The sequence below is a fragment of the Centrocercus urophasianus genome, unplaced genomic scaffold (assembly GCF_019232065.1).
Source record: "Centrocercus urophasianus isolate 14NV4802_14NV808 unplaced genomic scaffold, USGS_Curo_1.0 seq_15, whole genome shotgun sequence".
Lineage (NCBI taxonomy): Eukaryota > Metazoa > Chordata > Aves > Galliformes > Phasianidae > Centrocercus > Centrocercus urophasianus.
Genome location: NW_024884697.1, coordinates 33,302,038 through 33,328,785, shown reverse-complemented (window position 1 = coordinate 33,328,785; position 26,748 = coordinate 33,302,038). Strand labels below are relative to the sequence as shown.

Here is a 26,748-nt window from a genome sequence, read left to right as displayed (position 1 = left end):
TGCTTTATTTTATGAAAATAGGGAAGACACAGTTAAGAAATACAATACCTGGTATTTCAGGATGGAGTGGTGTCACGTTATGTATTTGCATTACAGAATCAACCTCGGAAAGCAGACAGCTCCAAACCATCTACAAACATCATCGTTTGGCTAATTGCAAAACACTCCAAAAATACACTGAAATTATCTTTGGCCACGTTTCCTCGCATATCAAAGCTGAGAGATTCCGGGCAAACCTGCAACCTGTGTACTGAACGAGGAGCACGCCAGCTGGCTTTGCATGGTCTGTAACAACTCTGTGTGTTACTACAGAAAAGGTACTGAACTAGACCTGAGCAAACATCACAAATAACTCACTGCGATAACACAGCAACTGGTTTCTTCGGTGATCCTAAGAATCTCAAATTTGATCAATAAATAAATCATAACTTTATTTTTTCTTTTCTAAACACCCTCTCTGACTTTTTTTTTTTTAACTCCATGCACTCTAACAGGGGCTGAGGGTCCCCGCAGGAGGATCAGCCCGAGGAGGTGGATGAGGAGCCCGGCTGAGGCGGCAGCGAAGCCGGGCTGTCGAGAACGCTGCGAACACGGCCCCGCCAGCAGCGCCGTGAGGGAGGCGGCGGGGCCCGCCCCGCTGCGCAGCGCCGCGCAGGCTCGCTCGGGCCGGCGGCTTTGCCAAGGGAACGGCGGTGCTGAGGGCCGCGGGCCTGCGCCTTGTGGGCCGCCATGCCGGTGCGCTTCAGGGTGAGGCCCCGGGGCCCGGCGGGGAGTGCGGGTTGGCCGGGCTGAACTGAACCGGGCCGGCCCGAGCCGGGCCTGAGGGGCGTTGGGCGGGTGGAGGCGGCGGCAGCGGTTCCGGCGTAGCGGGGAGCGCGGCCGCAGCTGATCGCGGGTGACGCTGGCTTTGCGGGGGTGGGAGACCCTTGTGCTGAGGAGCTCGTAGGGGGAGACAGGCAGAGCTCAGTCGTGCTCACGGAAGAGGTCTTTCAAAGCTCTGTTTAAATATTTTGTGTGCTCTTTTTTGCTTTTTTTTTTTTTTTTTTCCTGCTATTTGGAAACTAATACGTTGGTTTATGTTCTTGGGCGGGATTTGGTTTTGAGGATGAAGAGCACCTTCTGAGTTTAAGTGAATCCTGCAGCGGCTTTCTGTATTTCCCCTTGGCGATGAGTTACCTGTAGGTGTAGAGGAGCTGGACCGCCGTCGGTTGCTTGACAGGCATCTCTCTTTGCTGCAGGGCTTGAGCGAATATAAGAGAAACTTCAGGTGGAAAACCCCCCAGCTGTGTAGCCCATCCCAAGAGCAGAAGTCCCCATGGGCAGGCCTTCGGTCGGATCAGTTGGGTAAGCACCTCCAAACTGCCCCCCCTGATGTTATGTAGAGTTCTGGGTCCGGTTCTGAACTCCCCAGTACAAGAAGGACAGGGAACTTTTTGAGAGAGTCCAATGGAGGGTCACAGAGATGATGATAGGCCTGAAGCATCCATCTCCCTTATGAAGAAAAGGCTGAGAGACCTGGGGCTGTTCAGCCTGGAGAGGAGAATGAGTAAGGGAGAACTTATCAGTGCTTATAAATATCTAACGGGTGGGAGTCAAGTGGATGGGGTCACACTTTTTTAGCAGTGCCCAACAGCAGGACAGGGGGCGATGGGCACAAAATGGAACGCAGGAATTTCCGTCTGAACATGAGAAGAAACTTCTTAACTTTCAAGGTGGCAGAGCACTGGAACAGGCTGCCTAGACGGGCTCTGGAGTCTCCTCCTTTGGAGTGCCTGGATGCTTTCCTGGGTAACCCAGTCTAGGGAACCTGCTCTAGCAGGGGGTTGGACTGGATGATCTCCAGAAGTCACTTCCAACCCTACAGTACTGTGATTGCAAACTGCAGCTGCAAGGGGTTGAGAGAGGTTCCCTTTGAGTGTGTGAGCACAGTGTGGACACTTTACTGAATTAAAAGTATGTTCTTAATTAACATAAAGTGAAATATGTTTTTTGGATGGTTTTAGTGCTAGTGCTACTTACATAAAACCTGAAAAACACGTGGTTTCTGATGTTTGGCATCGACTAAATCCCAAATGTGAAGCACAATTGCATTAGCCCATACAGGGTGTGTAAAAGGAGGCATTGGGTTACCTGTGGTGCACAAAAACAGCAAGTAAAACTTTGTATTAAAGAAGAGACTAACTTGGGTCAAAGTTTAATATAAATTAAAACTGTTAGGAAGGCTCCCAGGGCCACTAAGTGAGACAATAAAAAAAAAGATGGGCATTGAAGGGTGAAGCTTGTGATGCTGCAGTCTAGGATTCAACCTTATACACAGATGCTAATATGGCAGGAAAATGTGGGATTGGAACGTAGGAAATGAATGAAATTGCATCTGGGTTGAAAGACCCATAGTGAGTAGAGGAATAGGAGTGATCTGTAGAGTGACCACAACTGCAGTGCTTTGAAAAGGAGCAGCAAAATCACAAAATAAGCAGTTGTGCAATTCAGTGTGACTGTGCTATGCAGTATGTGTAATTAGAGTCCAGTATATTCATTCTGTGTTATTGTAAATGCTCTAAATTATGACCTAGTAATTAAGAGCCAGCTGCTGTATGTATAGTTGTTTTTTTTTTTTTTACTGAGATACAAGGCATTCCAATAACCAACTTTGCAAAAAAAGAAATTATTTTATAAATAAAACTAGTTTTTTCCACTTACTGCGGAATATGTATTTCTTTAGCCTTGTTTTCCTTAACACATGGTTGTATGTATGGGTACCTGTATTTAAGAGAGCACTTTCCACAAATCTTGAAATGTGAGAACATTTGAATACGTTAACTTCTGTTGAAAACTGTAAGTTGTGAATCATCTCCAGTCATGTGGGGTGGTGAAGCTTTATACTTCCTGCAAATACTACAAGCCTTGCAGTAAATTTATGAGTTAGCAGTACAGCAGTTTCTCCTCCTTTAGTTTTCTTACATTTTTTGATTCATTTTTACTCCCACCTTTTTTCTGGCCACTTAACAGTGTGTGTCTTTGAATGTCTCTCTTGACACCTTGTAGGACTTTACCATCTGTGCAGATTGCAGTTAATTCACTTGCTGGTTTTGTTGAAATGCATAGTTGACAGTTTTAAGAATGACTTGAACACTACCAGAAAAATAGGTGCAGATGCTCTGAGGTTTTTTTCTTGCAACTTTTCCAGCGTTTCTCCACTGGAGTTATTTCCAAGTACCTGTGTGCAGTTGAAAGTTGGACAAAATTGGATAGAATGTCCTGTTGAACATTTGTATCCTGTTGGACATTTTGTATACTTCTCACTGCAGGCTATTGTCTGGTTTTACTCTGATTTTCTTTTTTTTTTTCCCCATAAAGCAGGAGTTTCATTCCCTCCAAGAAAATGTTTCTTTCAACCAGTTATAATCCTCCAATTATTTTTCCATTATAGTTTCACACTTCACAGCCGGATTGTCATTTCCTACTTTAAATTAAATGAGTTCAGCCATTCAATCTTTGTCCTAAAATGTCAGGGTATGTTTACTTTCATCTGCATGTGTAAAAGTCAGAAACTTTAAAATAACTTGATACCTTGTCTTTCTATGTGATGTTTTTAGAATTTTGAGAACTACTGTATGTTTGTGCTGTAAAAAGTTACCAGCAGTCTGAGATAAAAGTTTTAAGTCAAACCTGCAAGATGATTAAGGATGGAAATGAATTCAGGTACCTCTTCTTTAGTGGTCTACAGTTGTATTAAGGGTCTGTCGTGGCCCCTGCACTGTGAGTACCTGCCTAGCAGGTACATAATGCTGGTGTAGGTAGAAATGCTTGTGAGGTACTTCATGGCTGCAGACTGGTTATTCTGTATCTGCATTAACCACCACCTCTGCTTTTCTATTCTCAGAATCAACTTGGAGAAGATTGTTTGTTGGCCGTATTTTATTTATAGGTTTCATCCAGTGTGGTCCTGGAGTGCCATGTTACGGACCCTCTTTAGTGGAAAGGAAAGGCATTTACAGATGTGAAAGAAGCCATGATTTTACAGTTGTGCCCATAATTCATAGGCTCTTATTGCTCAAAGAAAATAGTTTTTCTCCACTGAATGATAAACTTCCCATTTCTTCTTGTAATACAGTAATATTATATATTCAAGATTATGTCTTATGTTAAGCTTAGTATGTTGTTTTTTAAGGAATCACAAGAGAGCCAAACTTCATTTCGAAGAGAAGAGTACCTTACCATAACCCACAGATTTCAAAGTCATTTGAATGGACAGGGGATTGTGATTTGGATGACCCAGGTGAAACAGAGGCTCTCAAGACCGCAGAGTCACATGCAGGCCACAGTAATGATGTGAATCAGGAAAACACTGAAACACCAGAAGGACCAAGGCTCCCCCCAAAAGTTCGGTCACATTCTTCAGATTCTGGAGTCAAAACTGCTCTTGCCCTTGCAGAAAATAGTATGAAGAAATCACCACCTGTAGCTCCACCTAATCAAAAGGAAGCATTTGTACCTCCAAAAAAGGAAGCAGAAAAGGTGAACAGAGGGGTAAGAGAAGACTTTTTTTAATTGACCGATATAAAAATTACTCATCTGATATTTACAGTAATTTAATGCACTTACACCAGCCTCTGTTGTTTAACTCTCCTTAGTTCTGTATGTTGATGTTCTTCTACTCCAGCTTCTCTGTTGGGGGAACTACTTTTGAGACCAGATTTTGGTTCCATGTAGATCAATAGGGCTTCTTCCGTTCATGTGCAGTTTGGATTGATTTCAGTTAAACAAGGATTGAGCCAATGGCTTACAGACTTTTTGGAATTGTTGACTAAAATGAGAAAATGTACTTTGCATTCATGTAATTCAATTAATAACAACAAAAATTGGTTTCAAGATGTGCACTGAAAAGATTTCTGACTTGCAAAACATGGTAGGGAAGGGAGCAATTGGTGTAAAATTTTCTGCTTTTTTATGTTGTCAGCTTCACAGAGTCCTTCAGAGGAAAACAGGCATGAATATTCCCCATTTAAGTACTTTCCCTAGAAATTCTGAATATCAAAGTCAATTTGTTTGGAAGAGTCCTCAGGAAAAATCACCAATACTTGCAGCTGAAGAGGTAACTCAAAAAAGTTTCGAAAAGTAGATGAATAATTTCTTTTATGTTATAAGTTGCTTATTTTCCCCTCTTTCCTTTTTTCTTCTCTTTCCTTTCATAAACTGGCATGCTGTTATGTGTATTTTTTTCACCTCCTTCACCATCTATAGATGTGCAATATGGTTACATGTTTCCCCATGAATTTTCATTGTCTACTACTTGATCATCTCCTTCCTGGTTGTATTCAGCTCTTTCAAAGACCATTTTCTTCAATTTTCATGAATTAACTTTAGGTGCTCTTAAGTATTACTTTTTATTTTCATAGTTTTTATGTTTAGTATGTAGCTAATCAGCATAGGGATGTTCAGGTGTTCAATGTTAGAATAACATCTTGCCACTGAAATCATGCAGGTTTCGGTATTTATTCTCATGATCTTTTTTGGGTTACCATAGTTTCTTGCTCTCAATCTGTGTGCACATATGCTCCTAGGCCCCAAAAGGCAACTCTGTAGTTATTCAGCTGTAGTTTTCCTTCAGGAGAACTGCTTATATGTAGAAGTGGAATCTCCTGATTATAAAAGACCCTTGTGGCGTTTCGATGCATCTTATCCATTTTTGGACTTTGTAGGACTGAAAATACTGCTATTTCTAATCTGGCCATACAGAATAATTCTGACTGCAAGACTGCTTTGGGTTTTCCATGTATTGTTACTGAGGTCAGAATGAGGAGATCCAGTCTGTCTTTTGGCCCTCTTACAGCGTAGGCTCTCCTGCAGAATTTGGATTTCTAAACTTTGTTGTAAAAGAGAATTTCTATCCTGTCTTCTGTTTCCTCACAAGAAGCATGTGCATTAATAGGATTACTACAGATAGTGCTATCTCTGGTTTTATCTACAGGTTGCAGATTGGCTTAGTAGCAGCTTTCAAAGGCAATATATGATAACTAGGAATAATTCCTCCAAAAGCCGTTCCTGACTTTTTTTGTTGCGGTGCCAAGCAGGTGGGCATGCTTTGAGATACCTGTTTCCCAGCAGTCCCTCATGCAAGGAAAATTCACTGATAAGCACGGAAATAGTATAGACTGGTTGAGGAAGAGTCTGGTCCCAGAATGTCAGTTTGATGCTTGTGAATACTGTGCTATTTCAGAGGAAAGAGCGTAGAAACTAAAATAGCGAACTTTTTTTCCACACAGATTATAGAGAATAGGAAATCCTAAGAATAAGTTTGTAAGTACTGTAAATGCTTAGATAAATATATTTAGATTTTTTCTAACCTCTGTGTAACTTCAGCTTCTGAGCTTAAGGCTACAATGTCATGATTAAAAATTAAAATATTAACAATCTGTTTTTCTTCTGATTGCTGTTGAGATGATGGAAAGCACGGCTGGATATTGAATCATGACAGTATTATCTCTCAAAGAAAGTTCTGTGGAAATGACCAAGTTATCCAAGTTAGGTTAGAAGTCTGACCTAAACTCACGTAGTAAAGCTGAGGAAAATATGTGCCATATGTGACATGTGGCATCGTCTTTTAACTCTCAACACCCTGTGAAGGAATGACACCAGAAGACACATTGGGCCAACTCTGTGCCTTGCCTTACAATAAATGCAGTGGTGGTTGGAAAACTGCCTAGATAAAACCACCAAACCCTAAGCATCCAGTTCTAAATTGAAGAACACTTTTACTTAGGACAGGCCATGTACTGAGGACTCCGTGGAAGTTCTCTGGCATTTCTATTTGAAAAAGAAAAGATCTTTTATGAAAGTCTGAACTGCAACATTCCCCCACTGCTTTCCCAAATAAAAGTAACTTCTGTTAATGGAGTTCAGTAAGAATAGTATTTGAGCACAAATTTGAGTCTATCCTAACCTGATTCCACCTCCTGTAATGAATGTTTTTGAAAATAAGTTTGTCTTCAGTTTGTCCTAGAAGTTAGTCTGCACATGTTGTGTATTTACGCATGGCTGCCTCTCTGCTGATTTGTGAGTACATCTGTGTGAATTGGTTAACTGATTTTGAGCATTTAGCTTAAGTTAAAGCAAATCACAATGCTGATATTACTGTTCTTTTTTTTCCCCCTCTCTCCTGAAGGCTTTTCACAATGTGACTAAATCTGTACCTCCATTTAAATCTCCTGCAATTACTTCTGAAACTGAAAATGTGAGAAATTTCAAAGGTTCTCCTGCTGCTAAGGGTCCTCAAGAGAAATCTACAGAAGAGAAAGAATTTCTGGTTTGTGAGCAAGTAAATATTTCCCTAAAAGAAAGACATATATATTGTTTAATAGTTTTGATAGTTTTTTTCAGTAATATGGGAATGGGTTTTAAACATTTTTATGTTACATTTTATAGTTGTTAATGAGTCTGGTCTCAGGCAATAATAGTTTGGCTGTGGAGGACTGGGAGTAACACTGTTACAGCTCTCTTTGCAATAGCAGTTTCTGTAATGCTTTTTTTCTATTTACAAAGTCTTTTTTTTTCCCCTTGAACTGCCACCTTAATTTGAATTTTCAATTTTATTTTATTTTTTAATTGAAACTTTCTAATTCTCCTGTTCATTCTTTCATTGCTACCAGTGCAGTCTCTTAGTTATCAGCAGGGCTGGGTGGGAGAAGGTCTGGAACTTTTTGGGTAGGTCAGACAGTGTGTGGATTAAAAACAAAGAAAAAATGTGTAAACACAGATGAAACTGATTTTCAGACAACAGTTGTAGTGTAAAGGAAGATGGAGGAAGAGTTATCATTAGTTTATCTTTGCTATCATCTTTTCGAATGTCGGGGAAGTTCCTTCCAGTGATGTGCAGAGAGTGGTGAAGTGCTGGCACAGGCTGCCCAGAGAGGCTGTGGATGCTCCAGAGAGGAGGCTGTGGAGCGTGTCCAGAGAAGGGCAACGAAACTGGTGAGGGGCCTGGAGCACAAATCTTATGAGGAGTGGCTGAGGGAGCTGGGATTGTCCAGTCTGGAGAAGAGGAGGCTCAGGGGAGACCTCATTGCACTCTACAACTTCCTGAAGGGAGGTTGTGGTGAAGAGGATTTGGCCTCTTCTCCCAGGCAACGAGCAGGACACGGGTAATGGCTGCAAGTTGTATCAGAGGAGGTTCAGGTTGGACATAAGGAAGAACTTCTTCTCTCAGAGAGTGGTCAGGCACTGGAATGGCTGCCCAGGGAGGTGGTGGAGTCACCGTCCCTGGCAGTGCTCAAGACGCGTCTGGACGACGTGCTGCGTGATGTGGTTTAGTGCTTGTGGTGGCAATGGTGATGAGGAGACGGCTGGACTGGATGATCTTATAGGTCATTTCCAACCTTGTGATTCTATGATTCTATGATCCCTGGAGGTGTTCGAGGCCAGGTCAGATGGAGCCCTGGGCAGCCTGGTCTAGTACCAGATCTGGGGGTTGGTGGCCTGTGGCAGGGGAGTTGGAGCTTGGTGATCTTTGAGGTCTCTTCCAATCCAAGCAGTTCAGTGATTCTTTGATTGTGAGTTGAAAGGCAAACAGAGGGCTGTAATGGGACCTTATGCATCAGGTAGAAGGGCCACCTGTGAGTCTCTTCAGCACACATCTGTGATCTCAATAAAAGAGAGTTTTTGTAAAACGAGATGTTCACTAGGACTGTTGCCAAGTAAAATGTGTTTGACATGGAGTGCCTTGGCTCAGTTTAAGTTGTTGGTACTCTTGAGGTACTTAAAGATAATTGTCAGCTTGGAGGCTTTATCATTTAGAACCTAGGCTTTTCTGGTGCTTTAAATCTCATTTGAGAGGCACAGACACTGTGTGCTCTTTTGCCTCTTGTAGCAGATGTGAAGACAGCCTGAAGGGCAGGAAGATTTCAGGAAGTGTTTCTTTGCTTCTGGTATTGGAAATTCAGATTATGTTTTCCCAAGAGAACTGACGAAGTGAAAGTGTCAGAAAAAGAAGACATGAGGAGATGATGTATGGCAGAAGTGCTCAAAACACTTTTGGTTTATACCCACGTATTCACTTTGATGAATATCTTAGGGGAAAAAAAGTGAGATTTTGTGATGCTTTGGGGTTTTTTTTCCCTTTTTTTTCATTTGGGTTTTCTTGAATTTGAAGAATTTCTGTAAAGATCTCCAGTAGAATCAGAAAGAATACTTGAGATTTCCAAGGGCATAACATAAGAAGGAAGGAAAAAAAGCCTTTGCTGTGGAAGCTGAACGAATCAGTCTGACCCTTCCAAAAACAGAATGGCAGCAAATGAAAAGTTTTCATTTTTGTTTATTATAAAATAGTTTCCATTGCCTCACTATAAGACTGAGAGCATCATTGAGTTATTTATTTAAATTATACATTCCAGAAATTCACATGTTAACTCCAGTTTCAATGCAGGGGTATGATAGTCTTTTATTTCTGTTTCATGTTAAATTCTTTTGGTGAAATGTGCAAAATACATCATGGGTAACTAAGAGAACGTTGCACTCAGAATCGTAGCTTTGGCATTCTGGTGATTTGTTTTGGTATTAACAGAGGAATGTAATATGCTAGCTTCTTTTTAATATCTAAAAGAGTTAGTATTTTAAAGTAACAATCAACTGTTTGCAGAAGTTTGGTGTCAGAGGGAATAGGGTTTTGTTTTCAGTTTGTTAGCTAATACACTATTTTTAAAATTATCTTTGCCTCAGACTAAGAGGGAAGAACTGTTACAAAAGCCAGCAGAAGATGCATCAAAACAAGGGAAATCAGAGCAGAAACACCCTAAACGAAAAAATAAGCAGCATGTCAGTCAAAAGCCCCTTTCTTTACATACAAATCGTGGGTATGTATAAAATGAGAAAACCTGCCTTGTGAGTAGGTGTGCAACTGTCTGTTTAGAATGGTAGATGATGACCTTTAACTGTGGAGTCCTGTTGTCACAAGAGCAAATGTGGTGTCTTTCCCCTGCAACACAGGGGCTGAGCTTCCTGTCGTACCTAAAAATCCTGGTGTGAGTTTGCATCTTTTTCTCCAGGCAGTGGAAGTGGGTGCATTTAAACACTGCTGCTTCAGTTAAGCCTCCTGGTACAAGAATAATATGATTATAAATAAATAAATTTAACATGAGCGAAATTAAATTGCTGTAGTGCTGCTACTGCGCTTTCAGTGCATGCTTTGGAAGTTGTAGTCACCTTGCAAACAGCTCTCTTGTGCTTGCTCTACATGCCTTAAAACTGTTTTGATTGTGCCTGATGTCGTCTGTTTCTGTTCCATACCACCATCTGTCCCATAGAGGAGTGCAAGTAAACACATGAAGTAAAAGGCAGTAAAGAAATTTGTCCTGTACTGGGTAATATGATAAGCACTGAAAGTAAGCAGTGTTGTATATTGCTGAGAGATGTCTAAGCATCTTTTTCTTCTGCCACATGCCTTCTCTGTAAAAACGGAAATCCTATTCCCATTTTCCACGCATCTGAGATCTGTCAGAGAAGTAAAAGCCCAGAATGGATGCAAGTTTAAAAATGCAGAAATCTGTTCTATCTTCATGCTTCGTGTATCTCCCAGTGACTGCTTTCATTCATATAATTTTCTGGCAATGTCAAGGCATTAGATGGGAGGTGGGAAAAATGATCACTAAAGGTACTGTGGGGTAATATCACTTTGAGAAAAAGCATGGGGATATAATGCACTTGAAACCTTAAATTCTTTGGATTTTGTGGTTCCTTGACATTTTAGATCATTTAGTTGACTTTTTTTAAGTGTAAAATTCTGTGAAAAATTCTTGATAGTATTCTGCCCATTTAAAGACAGGTTTCTGCCTCTTAAGCTTTCAGTCTGGTAGAACAAAAACAGAAGTTTCCAAAACAATGACTGGGCAAACAATTGAGGAAAATGTGCAAGTTCTCGGCATGCAGGCAAGACTTGCAGTTTGTATGCAACCTGCGTTGTGTGACCTGCCTGTGATACAGAACTACTGGGACTGAGGCACGGCATCGATGTGTGTTTGAGCTAATCAATTGGTTTTGTGAATAAAACAAGAAATTCTGTGAGTTACGAAAAAGAGATGTACAGAAAGAAGTTCTGAATATTTTTTTTTCCCTGATACTTTTATTTTCACAAGGTGCGTTTTATTCTCTGATGATCTATGATCTTTTTCTGAAGGACTGAAATAAGTTTTTATTCACTTGATATTGTGTATACAAAAATAAAGTTAGCAATGTTTTAAAGCAAGATTAGAAAGAAAAATACTTGAGATTTGAGCTAATCAATCCACAGTTCAGTGGTTAAAGGACTAGTAGCATTGCTTGAGGTTAGATGATGCTCATTTTTCTGTGTGTGTGTGTGTCAGAAGGGGAAATGACTGTCTTTAGGAACACTGAATGCTTCTGAAACTCCCAAACAGGAGGAAATAAATGAATTAATACTGAATATTGTTCTGGTAGTCAGATGGATCTGCTTCAAAAGCACACCCCACTCATATGCAGTGTGTATTGCCTTTACATCAGCATTCGTAGAAGGAAGTATCCTGGCTGTGTTAGTGCCAAACCAGGCATTTTACTTAAATGCACCTTCATCTATGATGTAAAACAAGGTATTTCATTTTATATCAAAGTAATTGAGCCCTATGTGTGTTACTGTGTTCTGCTGATTTGCTGAGAGGACAAAAGCTTCTGACAGAAGTGCTGGTAGGAAAAACAAATCAGGAATAATTACCAACTGAAGGAGCTTTTCATGTCTTTCCTGGTTGCGTTGCTGTGAGTGAGCTGTGTTTCAAAAGAGTTTTCATATCAGCCCTGGGATTTAAGTGCAAGAATGCTTTTTATTGTTGATGTAACTTATAAAAAGGCATCTTCTGGATATCGAGGATAATTCTTTCTATTTTCTCCTCTTTATTTTTGATGTCTTAGGAAGATGAACACTGAGTACAGGTCAAAATTCTTGTCCCCAGCCCAGTATTTCTACAAAGATGGAGCTTGGTCTCGTATTAGGAGTAAAGTCCCCAATCAGGTGAGTGTTTTTAAAAAAAAAATAAAAAATCAGAGGCCTGAATATGGTTTGTAGTATGTTTTTTGTATGTAAAAGAACTATGGTTTGACATTGTAACACTAACAACTCAGGCTTCCCCAGGTGACTGCAAAGAAGGTTAGATTCTGACAAGACAGTAGTAGGAAAAATTAAGTGACAGTGTGATTTAAAAAGTAAATTAATTATCATAATGTGGAAAGTACAGGAGAAAATGTTTTCCTTACAAATCAGAATCACTCAGAACAAGGCCTTTTCAACTGATAATTGCAGTGTTGATGTTCAACCCAGCAGAATTTTAAAATATGTTGAATTAGGTGGTAGCAGTTTTCAAGAGAATAAGAAGAAAAGACCAATACATGTATCAGCTTAAGTCTGTTTGACAGCTGAACTCTGCCGCCTGCCAAGATGAATTTATTCAAAGCAGTTGGCTAAATTCAGTCATATACAATATAAAATACAGATTTCTCCGGCAAGTTTCACTGTATCTGAGTATTTTCTTCTAGTTAATTCAACAACTACAATCAGTATTATACCCCATGGTAACTCATTTGACAGTCTGAAAATTCTCAGCAGCTTCAGGAGCATAGTATTTCTTAGTAGGTTTACTGAGTATAGAATGGAATAAAATCATTAAGGTTGGAAAAGACCATTAAGATCACCTCATCCAACCACAGCCCGTCACTACCATGCCCACTAACCACGTCCCTCAGTGCTATGTCTCCACATTTCTTGAACGCCTCCAGGGACAGTGACTCCACCACCTCCCTGGGCAGCCTGTGCCAATGTCTCACTGCCCTTTCTGAGAAGAAATTTTTCCTGATATCCAACCTGAACCTCTTCTGGCACAACTTGAGGCCATTACCTCTCATTCTCTTACTGTTACCTGGGAGAAGATGCCAACCCCCACCTCACCACAGCCTCCTTTCAGTCAGTTGTGGAGGGTAGTAGGGTCTCCCCAGAGCCTTCTCTTCTCCAGACTGAACAGTCCCAGCTCCCTCAGCCACTCCTCACAAAACCTTTAGCAGTATGTGAGAAACAGTTAGAGCTAGTTCTGCAACTGTCGAATTTCACTAAATTGACTTAAGCTTTGCACATCTGATAGAGGGAGTCTTCTTGAGATACGATGTGCTTCTAAATATATGGCAAATACTTGTAAAACGTGAATTGTCTTGTAAGGATCAAGCTGACATGGAAGGCAGAACTGGAGTGATTCACTCTAGAGTGTTGGGCTTTGAGCTTTAGCAAGTAGCATTCCCTAGAAAAAGCAGTAGTGTGGTAGCTTTCAATTCTGTGTTGTCTTACTAGACTTGATCAAGCAAGTCATCTTACTTTTCTTCTTAGGCAAAAATTTATGTATATTGAAGCAGTTATTATATATATATATATCATCAGACAATCCATTATGCAAAAACAGCCATGTAAGATGTTGGAGAACTAAAAACAACAAGTATTTTAATTTTGATGAACACTGATGTATGTGTTAGATTAACACCAACCATCACTAAGGCTGTAGAATAAGCCAAGCTCCTGCATGCAGCCTGACTGTAAAGCAGCATGCAGAATGTTTCTGTACAATGTATAATTCTTCTGGCATCTAGGGCTTTTGTCTGGAGACTGGATGTTGTGTCAGTGATTTTTGAAACTGGAGCTGTTATCAGCTTCGGGTGTTATGCTTTAGTAGGCAGGATCCTTCTTATATATAAATATATAACATTTAATTAGAGTGCACTGGAAATGAAGAATTTCGCGCATTTAAGGATGTGTGTTTTGGATGTATCTGGCTTTATGATGGAGATTTTCTTGCTGACAAGAAATGCAGAAAAACAGGAAAACGGTCACTGCATGAAGAATTCAAAAAATGTTTGGATTTTTGGGACCTTCTAAGTGAAGGAGTTGTGCCGGGTAGCTGGAAGAACCAAATGTTAATATGATAATAACGAATGCTTTATTGATTACTAGTATATGTAATGTACACATTTTTAATATATACATACCTACATTACATCTCAGTGTGACTTCATATAGCAGAGACTTTTAGAATTGGAATTACCTGAATTTTTCCTCTGTTACACTTTGATTCAAATGTGTGTGGGCATATCACACTAGTTTGTCTGGAAGACAAACAATAATGTTTAGCTTGTGCAAATGTGTTACTTGGTGGGATTTTCTATGTAATTTTTTTTTTTTTAATTGTAACTGCCTTGTTAGCATTTCTATATATATCTCCTGGGTTTATCACTCTCAAAAAGAAGGTTTTTTTTGGCACAATGGAAGCAGACAACAAGCTTAAAGCTTGGAATTTTCCGGTTGTACAGATAGGCTGGGAGAAAACCAAGATTAATTATTAAAACCTCTATTAATACAAGAAGAAAAATTCTAGTAGATCCTTTGCCGTGCTTTATTATTATTACTATTATTTTTAATTCCTTTGAATGAGTTTGAATTACAGGATGAAATCCAGCGTGTCTGAATTAGTAGAACTGAATAAAATATTTCCTTCACTATTGAGATACAGGAAAGAATGTAGCTGTTTGAGGAGTATATTACTGCAGGTTGTTCCAGGAACGTATAACTTGGAAGAACTGCTAAGCTAATCACTTTTACTGAAGGCAGCAGAAATACTTTGGCTATTCACAGTACAGGCTACTACCCTACCCTGTTTCTTAACAGTTGTTCTGGTTTCTAAATGATTCCATACCCACTCCCATACTAATGCACTGACATGACTGCTCTGCAGGGCTCCATCTTAACCATTATCTCTAATTGCTCTTTGAGGCTCATCCCTGCTGAAGGTGCCTACAGAACATTTCTCTGTAGTGTGATTAGGTGATGAGCTCTGGCTGCTCCAGTCTGCTTTCCCAGTTGAGACCTTACATAGATAACTTTGGGTCCAAAAAATAGGCTGAAGTTTTGAGCTCAAACAAGCAAGGAATGCAATAGAGTCCTGGTGTGACCTTAGCTGTAGTGATTATTGCTAAACTGCTATGCTATAATATATTATTAAGGGCTGCTTTTCAGCAGTAGAATGAAAAGATCTCTTTGAATTATGCTTTTGAAAAATTAATGCGGACAGTTCATAATCACATTAGGACTCTCTGGGGCCAGTGTCCTGCTGAGATAACGCTGCCTGCTGAGTCGCTGAAGGAGTCGGTTGTCCTTTGTACTTCTTCACAACTCATTGGAGACATAGTATTCTTCCTCCCCCTGCAGTGTCCTGTTGCTCTGGTTTTGTATTCCTTCTGTTGTGACTATCATAATTAATTTATCATTCTGCTATTTAAAGTGAATAATCCAGTAAATCACTCGCACCTTTAAATTCTCTTTGTAAAATGACAAGTATACATTTTTAATTGACTACTCTTTGGAAGTTTAATGGGTCAACTATTGGGATATTAGCTGGCGGAGGCTGAGTGGATATTCATCTTCTGTATCCAATTACTTTTTAGTGGGATTTGTGGAATTTGGCCCACTTCTTCCCCTTCTTTGCAGGAAGGACTTTAAACCTATCATGAAATTAAAAAAAAAGAAAATGTACTGAAGGAAGTATCAGTATTGCTTCCCTTCTGTTTGACGAAATGCATAATTCCTGTGAACCATTTGTAGTGAGGCAAAATTCTTACAATATGAAGAATTTCTTTTGAATCAATTTCAAAATAAAAGTAAACTTTTATTGCTGTTTTGTATTCTTGCTCTTTAAATTGTGTTCGAAAGATGAAAGAAAGGGAGTGTTCAAACAGTATTTAACCAGTGTAATTTCAACTGTATCATACCTGAAGAGAGGGTTTGCAATTTTTACTTTTTGAAACCAAAGCTGACATTTTAACAGTTTTACATCTCATTCATGCAGTTACTGCTAGCCTGGAAGGAAAGATTTTGATGTTATGACTTATATACAGTAGTATCAAGAGATCTCATGTAGTCATGAGCTCCTCACTGAGATGTGATCAGTGTAGCAAGAGACAGGTGCAGTGTTCACAGTTTATGAACTTGGTATTACACATGCACATAGGTGTGTTGATTTGAAATACAAATTAATATACAGCAAATGTATTTTTACATGTTAAGGCCTAGAAATGTAGTTTCCTCAAGCTCAGTGAAAACTGGTGTAATGGCATTGTTGATGTGTTTGTTTTACAGCTTTTTACTGAATCTCAGGGAGGCAGCATAGAGCTGTGTACTTGGTTTGTTACTTAGATTCTGATCAATTTACAATGGTAATACAATGTTGAGAGAAAATTAAGGAATTTTGAATTAATTCTGTATTCCTCTCTTTAGGCATCACAAAACCCCCTAAATTCCATGTGGTATATGGAGGTTTGTTGCATCTAAGTTCTTGTTCTAAAGTTTGGAGCACTGTGTTGTGCCTGAACACTGATGGAAAAACTAGAATCCAGTACTAAGCTTGTTCATAGCCGCTGCATAACTTTTTGTGCTCACTGAATGAGTAATTGATAATTTTGCTTTGGCTTAATGGCTCAAATATGCTTGCTAAACACAAATTTCTGTTGTTCTTGCTTTTCTCTTGTTGCATTTACTGCAGCATGCAGTGTTTGCTCTGTGGGCGACTGTGTTATGAGTAACTTGCCTTTCTCTTTTAGCTGCCGTTAGCTAATGCGAGTGCTTGGTAGTAAGATGTAAGTCAACTTTAAATTGGCACGCGGCTTATGTAACCTTGGTGTGCAGGTGAGAGAACTTCGAGCAAGAGCAAAGGCTTACAGGCAACGAATAGAGGGAACACACTTCTCTCGGTACCATCTCAACCAGCTCCTGTCTGATAATAACAGTCTGTGGGATGTATCCTCAAATTCCAGTTCTGAAGAAGGCATCAGCAGTGACATCAGAGCACTAGATCTTGCTGGGTAAGGGAGTCAGTTCTACATTTTGTTCTGCAGCTCTGAACACAGGGCAAAATGCTTTAGATTGGCTTAGCATAGCTTTGAGATCTCTCTTGTTAGACTAAATGTAAATTTTCTGGAACTGATGTGGGCATTTACTGTTTCACAGATGCATTGGTTGACATAAGCTCCAATTTAAAATGAGGAATGGTCATGTCTTCTAAAAGAAGAGAAATGCTACTCCTTTATGGTTAACCACAAATGCATATTTAGTGTGGCAACCTTAGTCTTGTCATGCACGGAGAAATTTATCTTTGAATCATACTGAAGTAATGTTCCTCTTTCAATTGGAGTGATAGGAAGTATATTTTGCCTGCTCAGATTTTGTCGTTGTTCTTTATTGAGATTAATTAATAATCTGATGGTTGAATCTTAGACACAGGTTACTTCTGAGATGTAGGCTTATAAACTGGAATGATCCATTGTTTGAATACCAGGTAGATTAATAAATATTTTGCAAGGAAAATTCAGAAGTAGTATTTTACTGAAATGTACAGACAGGTATTTCCCAAATGAAGTGTGTTAGGATAATTTTATTATTTTCAGTTTGGAAATAGTGCACTAATTTTACAGTCCATTTTTTTGAAGTGGTAGTTCAGAGATTTCAGTCTAGTTTGAAAATAGTTCAATCATCAGTTAAAGTCTCAGTACATATACATTATGTTAACTCTACTACTTTTTAGTGTCTGAGCTGTATTTATTACCAAGGACTGAACTGGATGAATGTGCTCTGTATAGATGCACAGTATGTGTTATGCAAATCAGTGGCATAAAACAGTGCTTTCTTTGTTACTCAGAGTTTCTGAAAAGGAGACAGCACCAAAGCCAAAAGTGCTGCAGCAACCTGGCTCCAGAGAAGAGTCTCACCAGGATGTCACTGAGAAGAAAGACCTGTCAGATGCACCAACTGTTCCAGTCAAAAGACGTTTAGCTTGGGGTGAACAAGAAGGCACTGAAGAAAAAGAGAGTCAACGATCAAGAGAAGAAGAAGAAAAAGAAAATGAGCAAGCTGCAGTTGTGACACAGAATTTAGAAAAAAACAATAAGGGTATAAATGAAGATAACAAAATTGAAGGGTAAAACTGAACATTCTTGTGGCATATATATTTTTTTTCCTCTAACATCTCAGCAATGTGTAAATTAAGTTTTTTTTTGTTTTAAAGGCAGACTTACTTATGCAAGTATAATTCAGTGTGACTCTGGTTTGGTTTTTAGTAGTTAGATAATGGACAGGAAACCTCAGAACACTGAGCTGGATGATGGAAATGGATCCATCACTAGGAATACTGGATTTCTAGCTTGCAAGACTTAAGTTGTAATTTGTATAGAAGTGTGAAAAATTGGAATGAATTTTTCCAAAAGCTTTAAAATTTGCAGTGTAGGCCTATCAGAAGAGTCTGTTCATTGCACAGTAGCAAAGTGTAGTGAAAATCAAAGCCCAGTTTGCTTCAGGTTGACAATGTAGTGCTGAAAGGATGAAGGACATTCTAATCTTGTTCTTATGTGTCTGCATTTTTTCTGAAGAAAACTCATGGGCAAAGATAGAGGACTTAGGAGAAAAGAATTTACTAGCATCCAGAAATCGCCAGTGAGCCCAAATGGGCAAGATGTGTAGGGGAATTTAGAATAAAAAGAGGTCAATTCTGTGTGCATAGTACAGTGTGTATAACTGTATTTGTCCGTTGAAGGATCCTTAGTGTATCTAGTTATTGACATCTCTGGCTTTCTACTGTGCAACTTTTGTAAACTTTTTGTAAAATTTTTGGTTGAGCAGTCTGTTAGCTTGGCACGTATTTAAATCTGAGTAACTTTGGCCATCATTATCACACTACCTAAGCATGTTGTATTGCCCATTGTGTTTGGGTTCGGTTCCGTAACATTGACTGAAAAGGTAAACCCACATTCCAACTTCTGAGGTGACTATTAGCAGTCAGGTTCAAAGTTATTCTGGGTGAGATCTGTGCTTCTGCACAGCAAAGTGTTCAAAGTATAGTGGGAAACAGGCAGCCTGAATTTGATGCTTGAGACTGTTTATGTGTTACATTTAAAAAAAAACCCAGCGCAACAGAAACTGAGGCTCAGAGGCTGGAATTCAGGGTTCCCCATTGCAAACAGATATTCTAGCTACAGGATGTTGGTGCTTTATGGCCCTATCTGACTTGCCTTTGTTGTAGGAATGTTTTAGTAGCAAAACATTTGAATGCAGGATGCCCAGCACCTTAATTAATCCTGGAATCATTTCTCATTTTTGCAGTGAGAATACCTGCCTGTTGAATTCTCCTGCAGCTGTGTCAGATTCCTCTTCTGTATCCTCGGAGCCTGGTGGCAGACTTCCTACCCCGCAGCTGAGAGCACTTGGCCGAGTTCAGAGAACTCATCATGATCTCACTACCCCTGCTGTTGGTAATAGAGACTTTTGAATACAAAATCAAGAACTAAAGGAAAACAGATATGTATGAATTAGTTCAGCAAGTTTGCATTTTTTATCTTCTCCACTACAATAGGAGGTGCAGTTCTAGTGTCTCCTCCTAAATTCAAATCTTCATCTTCACGGCAGAGAATGAGAAGTTTGGGAACAGAGCCTTCCTCAGCAAAGCAAGGTGCAAGAGAGGCTTCACAAAGAAGGTCCTTCCGGGTGAGTGAGAAAAGGAACTTAGTGTAATGCTTTTTAGGAACATGCTTCTAAAGTAATTCTGAACAGTAACTTAATTTTTTTTCTTGAGTTGTCATTTGCTATTGTAAAATTTTCAGCATCTGTGACTAAAAGGGCTGATGTCTGAATAAAAAATACGTGTTTTTTTTATCAAACCAAGGAGTGAGAGTAGATGAGCTCCATTTTGGCTATTTCTACTAAAAGTTACAATTTTTTTTCCTCCATACCAGGAGTTGTTCATTTTCCCATTAAAACATTAGCTGCAAATGTGAGGGAATGTATTGGAAGGCTGTTAGTGTATATGAAGTGATTTTTTTTTTTTCCTTTGCCACTTGAGAATCCTTGAGGTCCCTTCCAGTCTAAGCTATTCTATGATTCCTTCTCTATTGTGTTTTAGCCTGAAGCAGAAGTGAAAGCTGTTTCACTCCTTACCTCGCCACCTGCTGGGCTGGGAACTGTGGATCTTCTGCCACTTAGGCAGGATCAGTGGCATCCTAACGGTGTTTCTGGTGAGACAGTTGCTATTAACTCAGCATATCAAGAGCAGTCCTCTGCACCTCCTGTGCTGATGTCAACCAAAAACCACCCTGTGCCTTGTTGGAGTCCCTCTCCTCGTATTCAAGGGACTCTCAAGGATCCTGAATTCCAGCATAACGGTGCGTATTGTTTATTAACTGGCTGTGTTAAAGAATGTCACAAGATGGAAATAGCTACCCTGCAATATTCAGGCCAAGGGAGTGCTGAGCTTGCTCACTAACTTTACAAAGAGGAGTTTATAAACAAAAAAATGATACTAGTATGTTTAGTCTTGCTGAGGATCTGAAGGAAAGGTGTGCATGACTATCCACCTTAGTTTCAGATTCCACTAATATAATTCTATTCTGTGGTTTGTTGTCTAATTCTGTTCTATTAATATCAGTAAGTACCCACTTACTATGAGAACTATTTGGTTTACCACAGACAGTTGTAATATTTAATCGTTAGGCTACAACTGTGTAAGTCCATCCAGTTGGAGCAACCAACAGAGATATGGAACAAAACCTTTAGAGCATGTTGTTATATTGCAGAGGTGATGAATTTCTGAGAAATAAGCTCCTTAACTATTTCTGCAGAACTTGGAAACAAAACAAAACAATTATTAAAAAGTTATGGGGTATTGAGGAAAGTCACGCAAACGGTGTTTTTGATTCTTCAGTGAAAATTCTTTGCTTAGGAGGAATTTGTGCTGGAGCATTTCAGAGATTTTTAGCAACTGTTGAAGGCACGTTAGGTAAAGCAGAGTCCTTTACCCCTTAATCAGAATAAAGCTTATCTGCTTACATTGCCCTTGTGGTAAGGCTTTCAGTAGCTGATCACAGTAGTCCCACAATTCTTGGTCCTTGTGTTATAAAGATTTGTTAGACTAAGGTAAAATTTCCATTCTAGAATGGAGCAAGTACTGGTCAGGTTAAGTGGATTGGTGGAATCCAGAGAATTTCCCTGCAAAGAGTTAGAACTGGTGCTGTGTTTTATCTGTGCACCTGGAGTGCTGTTCACGAAGTAACTGTTACAGTGTCTGTGAAAGACAGGCGAGGAGAACACGGTGGAGTAAATTTTACCTCAGCCTCAGGTAAATGGGTTTCATGCAGTTTTTGGCATATCTGTTATTTGGAAGACTGATGTTGATGAAAGTAATAATATTCTAACATTTTAGAATGTTCTGAAATGAAATCCTTTGCCTACTTAGAAATTATTCTAAGAAGCAACATGACCTTTTGCTCTTAGGAAATATTGGGAATCCAAAAATGAGATCTTTCCAGCTACCTCTTCAGGAAAGAAACTACAACAATGAAGGTATTTATAATCGCAAAATATTATTGCATATCATATCTATGTTATCTGGATTGACTTCAACTTTTGCACTAATGTGAGAGGTCTACTAGTGGTTTATTATACGGGTAGTTATAATATCCTGGTAGTGCATAAATACCTGTTGGCTTCACAGAAAGAAAATTAAAAATGTTCATCCCAGTAATGTGAAGTAAGAGCATGAAGTTATGTTCCAGCATAAACAAACATTATGAACACAGCTGAAAATCAAACAAACCATTGCGGTTCGGTATGCTTAATATAGCTTGCTCAATTCCATACCTAAATCATTTCCTCCCCACACGTTTTTTTTTAAATCTTTGTGTTGGTAGCAACAGAAGCAAGCTTCAAAATGAACACAGCTCAGGTTGCAGCTTCAGTAATTATGGGTGCAACTTAAAAGGTACCACATGTGCTTGAAACTTTACCAGCAAGTATATGGCATACCTAAAATGATTCCTCTGACTTCACACCTATTCCTCTGATTTTCACACCTATTCCTCCGCTCCTTGCATTAGGAATACTTGTGGCATCCTGCTACTCTGATTGCTGTTTTGGCCTTTTTTTCCATTTACTATAAAGTTACTCTGGAGGAGCAGATGGTATGTGTGTGGGCCACCAGTGCATCTTCTTGGCCCTTCTGTGAGCAGCCCCAAATAAACTCGTGTAGTATTATGAATCAACCAAAGGCTCTGTAGCTTCAATAATCTGGGCCACTTCACATCATTTCATAGCAGGGCATTTGGAGTTTGGTGCTGTGCTACTTGCAATCACCTGCCTTTGGTTCAGAGCATGGGCAGAGTGAGATTACATCTGACAGTATGCTATTTATAAGTATACCCCAGAACAAACACACGCTCTTTTTTGTACCCCTTACGTTGGTTCTCTCCTTGGTTTTAACCAAGGTTCGGGCCGATTCTCTGTTTTAGTCATTGCATTTGGCTGGAAAATGTGTGGGTTGTGCAGATGGTTCAGCCGAGCATCTGTGTATCTACATAAAACATGCAATATCCTATTGTATTCTGCAGCTTCCCACAAGCTTTTCTGTTCAAGTTTAAGTGCTGTAAATACCTTTTGTTTTTTTAACTCCTGTTACTGTGATCTGAGTAATGATGTCTGAGCTTTCAGAAGCGTTGCAGTGTGCCAGATATTTTGTATGCTGGTATTTGTTGATGTACATACAAACCCAGGAGTTATTCCAATGATGTGCCTGATTGCACAAGTACAGTCAGCAGTTTTCTCATACATGGGAATATAGTTGTTATGCATAGCTTTTAAGTCTGTTTTGGGCTGTTTTCACTGGATTTCAAAGATTAGCAGATGCCACTGAAAAATTACTGGCACGCTGACAAAGAACAGATCCTATTAGGGTTTAGTTGTGGAATCTTTGTTGTTTTCTGGTGACAGGGCTGAGAAGCAGTGCTACAATTTTTGTAATCCATTGCAAGAGAATTAATGTAATTGAGATTTTTTTTTTTTAGAGAGCATCTTTACAGAGCTATGGCACCCTTTTAAAAATGTTGTTGTAGGAATATAACGTCATGCTTTGCCAGAGAAGCATGGTCCAGGCTGCTTAATTTTAGAAGTTCTGTTGGGTATGAAATGAATCTTGTATTGAAAAAGAAGACCTTTCAAAAGTTTGTAAAGCTTGCTTACTGTTGTGCTAAACTTCCTGTTTTCTTCAGAAGACACATTTCTTTCAGCAGTTTGTTGCACACAAATAAGTTTTGGCATAAAAGGACATTTTGACAGTGTAGGTTCTGCTATTTTAGTTGTAGCATTCTAGGGTTGTCCTGTTTGCTTGAAGTGATGAGTTGCTTTCATGGGTATGTTTTTCTTAAGAGTCTAGTCTGTACAAAGGTCAGTGGCAGAGGGATGATGTTGAGATCTCCTGTCAAAGGAGACTATATGTAAAGATGCCTTGGAGAATTGGGTAGTGGTGTCAGAATTCCCCAGGTGAGGCTGCAGATCTCAATTCTGGAGTTTGTGCTTTCCAAACCTGCCATGAACGTAACAGTGTTTTAAATGCATATTGAATTTTTCTTTATTTTCCCTTGTTACTCTTCCTCCAGATGACAGGCTGTCTCAGATTTCTGCTCGCTCAGCAGCCTCTAGCTCACTTGCATCTCAGATACTGGAACGAGCTCAGAAGAGGAAGGAGGATTTCTGGGGCAAGACATAATCTCTCTCACCTGTTTTCTACAAATTGTTCTGTAAAATGATTTATTTTTATAGGTTGTACATTTCTAAAAGTTGTAGATATCATGTAGCATCCTTTTACTTGTCACTACTACAGTTCCTCTTTAGAACTTGCCATCCCAATTTAAAATTTCAATATTTAAACCAGTGTTGAAAATGCAGATCCTTTATGTTTGGGAATTATGTTACAGAAGATGGGTTTTTTTGTTTGCTTGTTTGTTTGTTTTTTAATCCTCTTCAAACTGAGACAATTATTTTTGTGTAACCTGTGTCTTTATTATCAAGATATTCTGCTGCAGTGAGGCAGTATGACCTGGGGCAGTATTCAGGGGCAGCATTATCACTCACAAAACATCTCAGTTGCTTGATTTTTTTTTAACCAGGTATCTTAAAGGCAACTGTGGTACATTTCATTATGCTACTTCATGAATTTGAGTACAACACAGTGCTGTAACAAAATCCGTTGCTTTTGCTACTTACGACTTTTAACCTATTACCAAAAACTCCTTATTACTTCTTAAGAAAGCTGACATGGCACATGAAAGAATTGGAGAAAAGGACACTAAGCTTCAGGGTTTGTTGATTGCCCACGTTTTATTTGTTTTGGCCGGGATGACTATTAGAGGTCAGTGCAGTTCTGCAGCTTAGCAGGTGTACTGATGTTCTGTGGGCAAAATCCATATTTAGTATTAACGTCAGTTTCTCTAGAAAAAGCAACCTTAACCACTTGAACTGTGGTCTGTCCCAGCATTGCTTCAACCTCAGGTACTTAGGACTAATTGATACCTTTAAGTAAACTCCCAAGAATGTTTTTTGACTTTGACGTTTTAATTACCTCTCTTTCCAGTGACCTGTTTATAGGAAACTGGAATACTGTTACAATTGTCAGAGCAAAAATATTTGTGATTTGTGCTGATAGCCTGTTTTTCCTTTGTATGTGATGCATACAAGTTAACATGAAATAGAAGAAATGGATGGCTAGCAGCCAATTCTTTCAATGGTTTGGTTCTTCTTACCTGGCTTCAATTTTCCATATTATTGAATTTGAAAATTTTGTACAGTAACAATCTGAATTTTGTACAAGTTTGTATACGTTTTGATTTTCTACACAATTAATGTCCATGTGTTACTTAAAATAAAAAAGGTCAAATTCGTTTTGTTGGCTTTGTTTCTTTTAGAATTACACAAGATAAATTGCTAGAGTCTGTTAAGTTGGTACTTCTCTATTTAGTGGAATATTTAGCTGTTCAGGTGGAATGTCAGTGGTCTTCTGAAAGAGGTTTCCTCATAACTAGTCTTTAGGAAGAATAATTTACTAAACCAGGTATGTTCATATTTGGAGCAGATGAGTACTGCACAAACTGAAGGGCTGCAGTGCCCAAAGGGCCAGCCCCCAAATAATGAGCTGTTGGCTTGCAAGCAGCATGATATTCAGCTATGATTATGTTAGAAATCAGTGTCCACGTCTTCCAGATGTTCTGCGCTGGAATATCTTCCTACCAGTAGAGTTGTTTCAAACCAATCAAGATATTTTATTTTATCTCAAAGACTTCTGGACTTTTGGGATACACTTAATACTTAAGTTATAATTGGTCAGAAGGTTCCTACTGAAAATGAAACTTCATTTCCTTTTGACTCAACTTTTATGGGAACTGCCGGTTTTCCTGTAAAATAGTGGTTTTACAATGGAAAATGTAATGTCTAAAACTGGAAAAGTTTTTGTTAAGATGGAAGTGTTACTGCAATGCATTATGGCAGGGTTAATTTGTCAGTCTTCTGTCCATGTTCTACATACAGTTCAATGTATGTAAAAGCCAAGAACTCCCATCTTCCATTACTTTTCTGTGATACCTGTAATCTGAGTTTTATTAACTGTCCTCTTTAAAAAATAGAACACAATTGAAGCCTGGAAGTAAAAAATGTTTTAACAGCTTATGTGCCAATTTTGCTTACAGTGTTGCACTGTGAGTGATGGATGGCAAGAAGAGGATGAAAATGGAAGAGGAGGAAGATGTTTTTGTTTCAAGAGTGTACAGACCAATTGAGTTATGAAAATGGAAGCCTGTGGCATGCTACATGCCATTGTGGCATTTCTCATGTGAACAGATTTTAGGCTTTGCTTCAAATGCTCTAAGTGAATTTATTTTTGGACAGAAATGTTTAGGAGAAATATAGACAAAATACCCTGAGAAATATAGACAAAATACCCTTTTAAAATACCCTTTTAAAATTAAATTGCTGCTGTAAAGCATCTGAAGCCTTTGAGGCAAGCACAAAATTCTTTATACCTGCTTTCTACTGTTGTTTATCTAGTTCTTTCAGTTGTGTTTTTTTTTTCTTGTTATCCTTACTGTCTCAATCCAACCTTCAGACATGCTTCCTGTTATGATTTCCAGTTCAAAAGTGCACACTTTATTAATAATTACAATTGCGTGCTATACAGTGAATGTGTATTGTTTTCTGACAAGGAAATCGTAGAAGCCTTGAAGTGGAGAGACAAAAAAGATAAAGGAGGAAGGCAGATGCTAATAAGTGATATATCTGAGGAATAAACTGCTTTGCAAGTTTGCCAAGGACAAGATCTACAAATACAGTGCCCTAACAGCGGACCCGGTCAATAGCTGTTGAATTGCACAGTTTCAGCTCCCATGTTTTGTAAATCTCACTGCTGTGGGTTCACAGCTCTCCACTATCTGTAGAAGTAGATAAGGTCTGACCTCTCATGGACCACTGCTAGCAGGGAAAAGGCCTTCCATTACTCGGTATTCCCTTACCTGAGCAACCCAATCTAGCACTTACATCAAGTGGTTGGCAGCTCTGCCTGCTGCAGAGAGGTTGGAACTAGGTAATCTTTGAGGTCTCTTCCAACCCAAGCCACTCTATGATTCATGCCAATAAGTAGTTAAATAGGCTTGTGTTTCTGTATTACTTATCTGGATCCCTGTGCAGTTGGTAATAGCCTCCTGATAATGGTTTTGCTTTCACTGATACTTGCAAGTAGTCTGAGTTTTCCCTGGGCCTAAGGACCACAGGTTGAAAACATGCCTATGTTGTGGAAGGGTCAAGGGATGTGAAGCCACCAGTCATCCACTTTATCCTTCATTCAAATTCAAGTCCATATA

General features: G+C 39.2%; 1 protein-coding gene across 6 annotated transcripts; it reads left to right on the top strand.

Moving 5' to 3' along the window:
• Window positions 1-660: 660 nt before the first annotated feature.
• MDM1 (Mdm1 nuclear protein) lies at window positions 661-24,765 on the top strand. Of its 6 annotated transcripts, none has more exons than XM_042815823.1 (15): window positions 661-747; window positions 1,239-1,344; window positions 4,172-4,530; window positions 4,961-5,095; window positions 7,166-7,306; window positions 9,715-9,848; window positions 11,914-12,013; window positions 16,307-16,345; window positions 16,715-16,890; window positions 17,724-18,002; window positions 19,181-19,329; window positions 19,431-19,561; window positions 19,977-20,235; window positions 21,344-21,412; window positions 23,500-24,765. In XM_042815823.1, exons 1-15 carry the CDS (start codon window positions 730-732, stop codon window positions 23,607-23,609), a joined length of 2,205 nt encoding a protein of 734 aa, XP_042671757.1. In that variant the 5' UTR covers window positions 661-729; the 3' UTR covers window positions 23,610-24,765. The 6 variants fall into 6 exon arrangements, with proteins under 6 accessions (XP_042671757.1, XP_042671756.1, XP_042671759.1 ...); XM_042815822.1 differs by having other exon boundaries at window positions 7,166-7,318; XM_042815824.1 differs by having other exon boundaries at window positions 672-735; window positions 7,166-7,318.
• Window positions 24,766-26,748: the final 1,983 nt, after the last annotated feature.

Excerpts from the sequence above, each read along its gene's own strand:
- MDM1 (XM_042815822.1), top strand. Across the intron at positions 18,003-19,180 it reads GAAGATAACAAAATTGAAGG|TGAGAATACCTGCCTGTTGA; the intron begins GTAAAACTGAAC and ends TCATTTTTGCAG. Across the intron at positions 20,236-21,343 it reads TCCTGAATTCCAGCATAACG|GAAATATTGGGAATCCAAAA; the intron begins GTGCGTATTGTT and ends TTTTGCTCTTAG.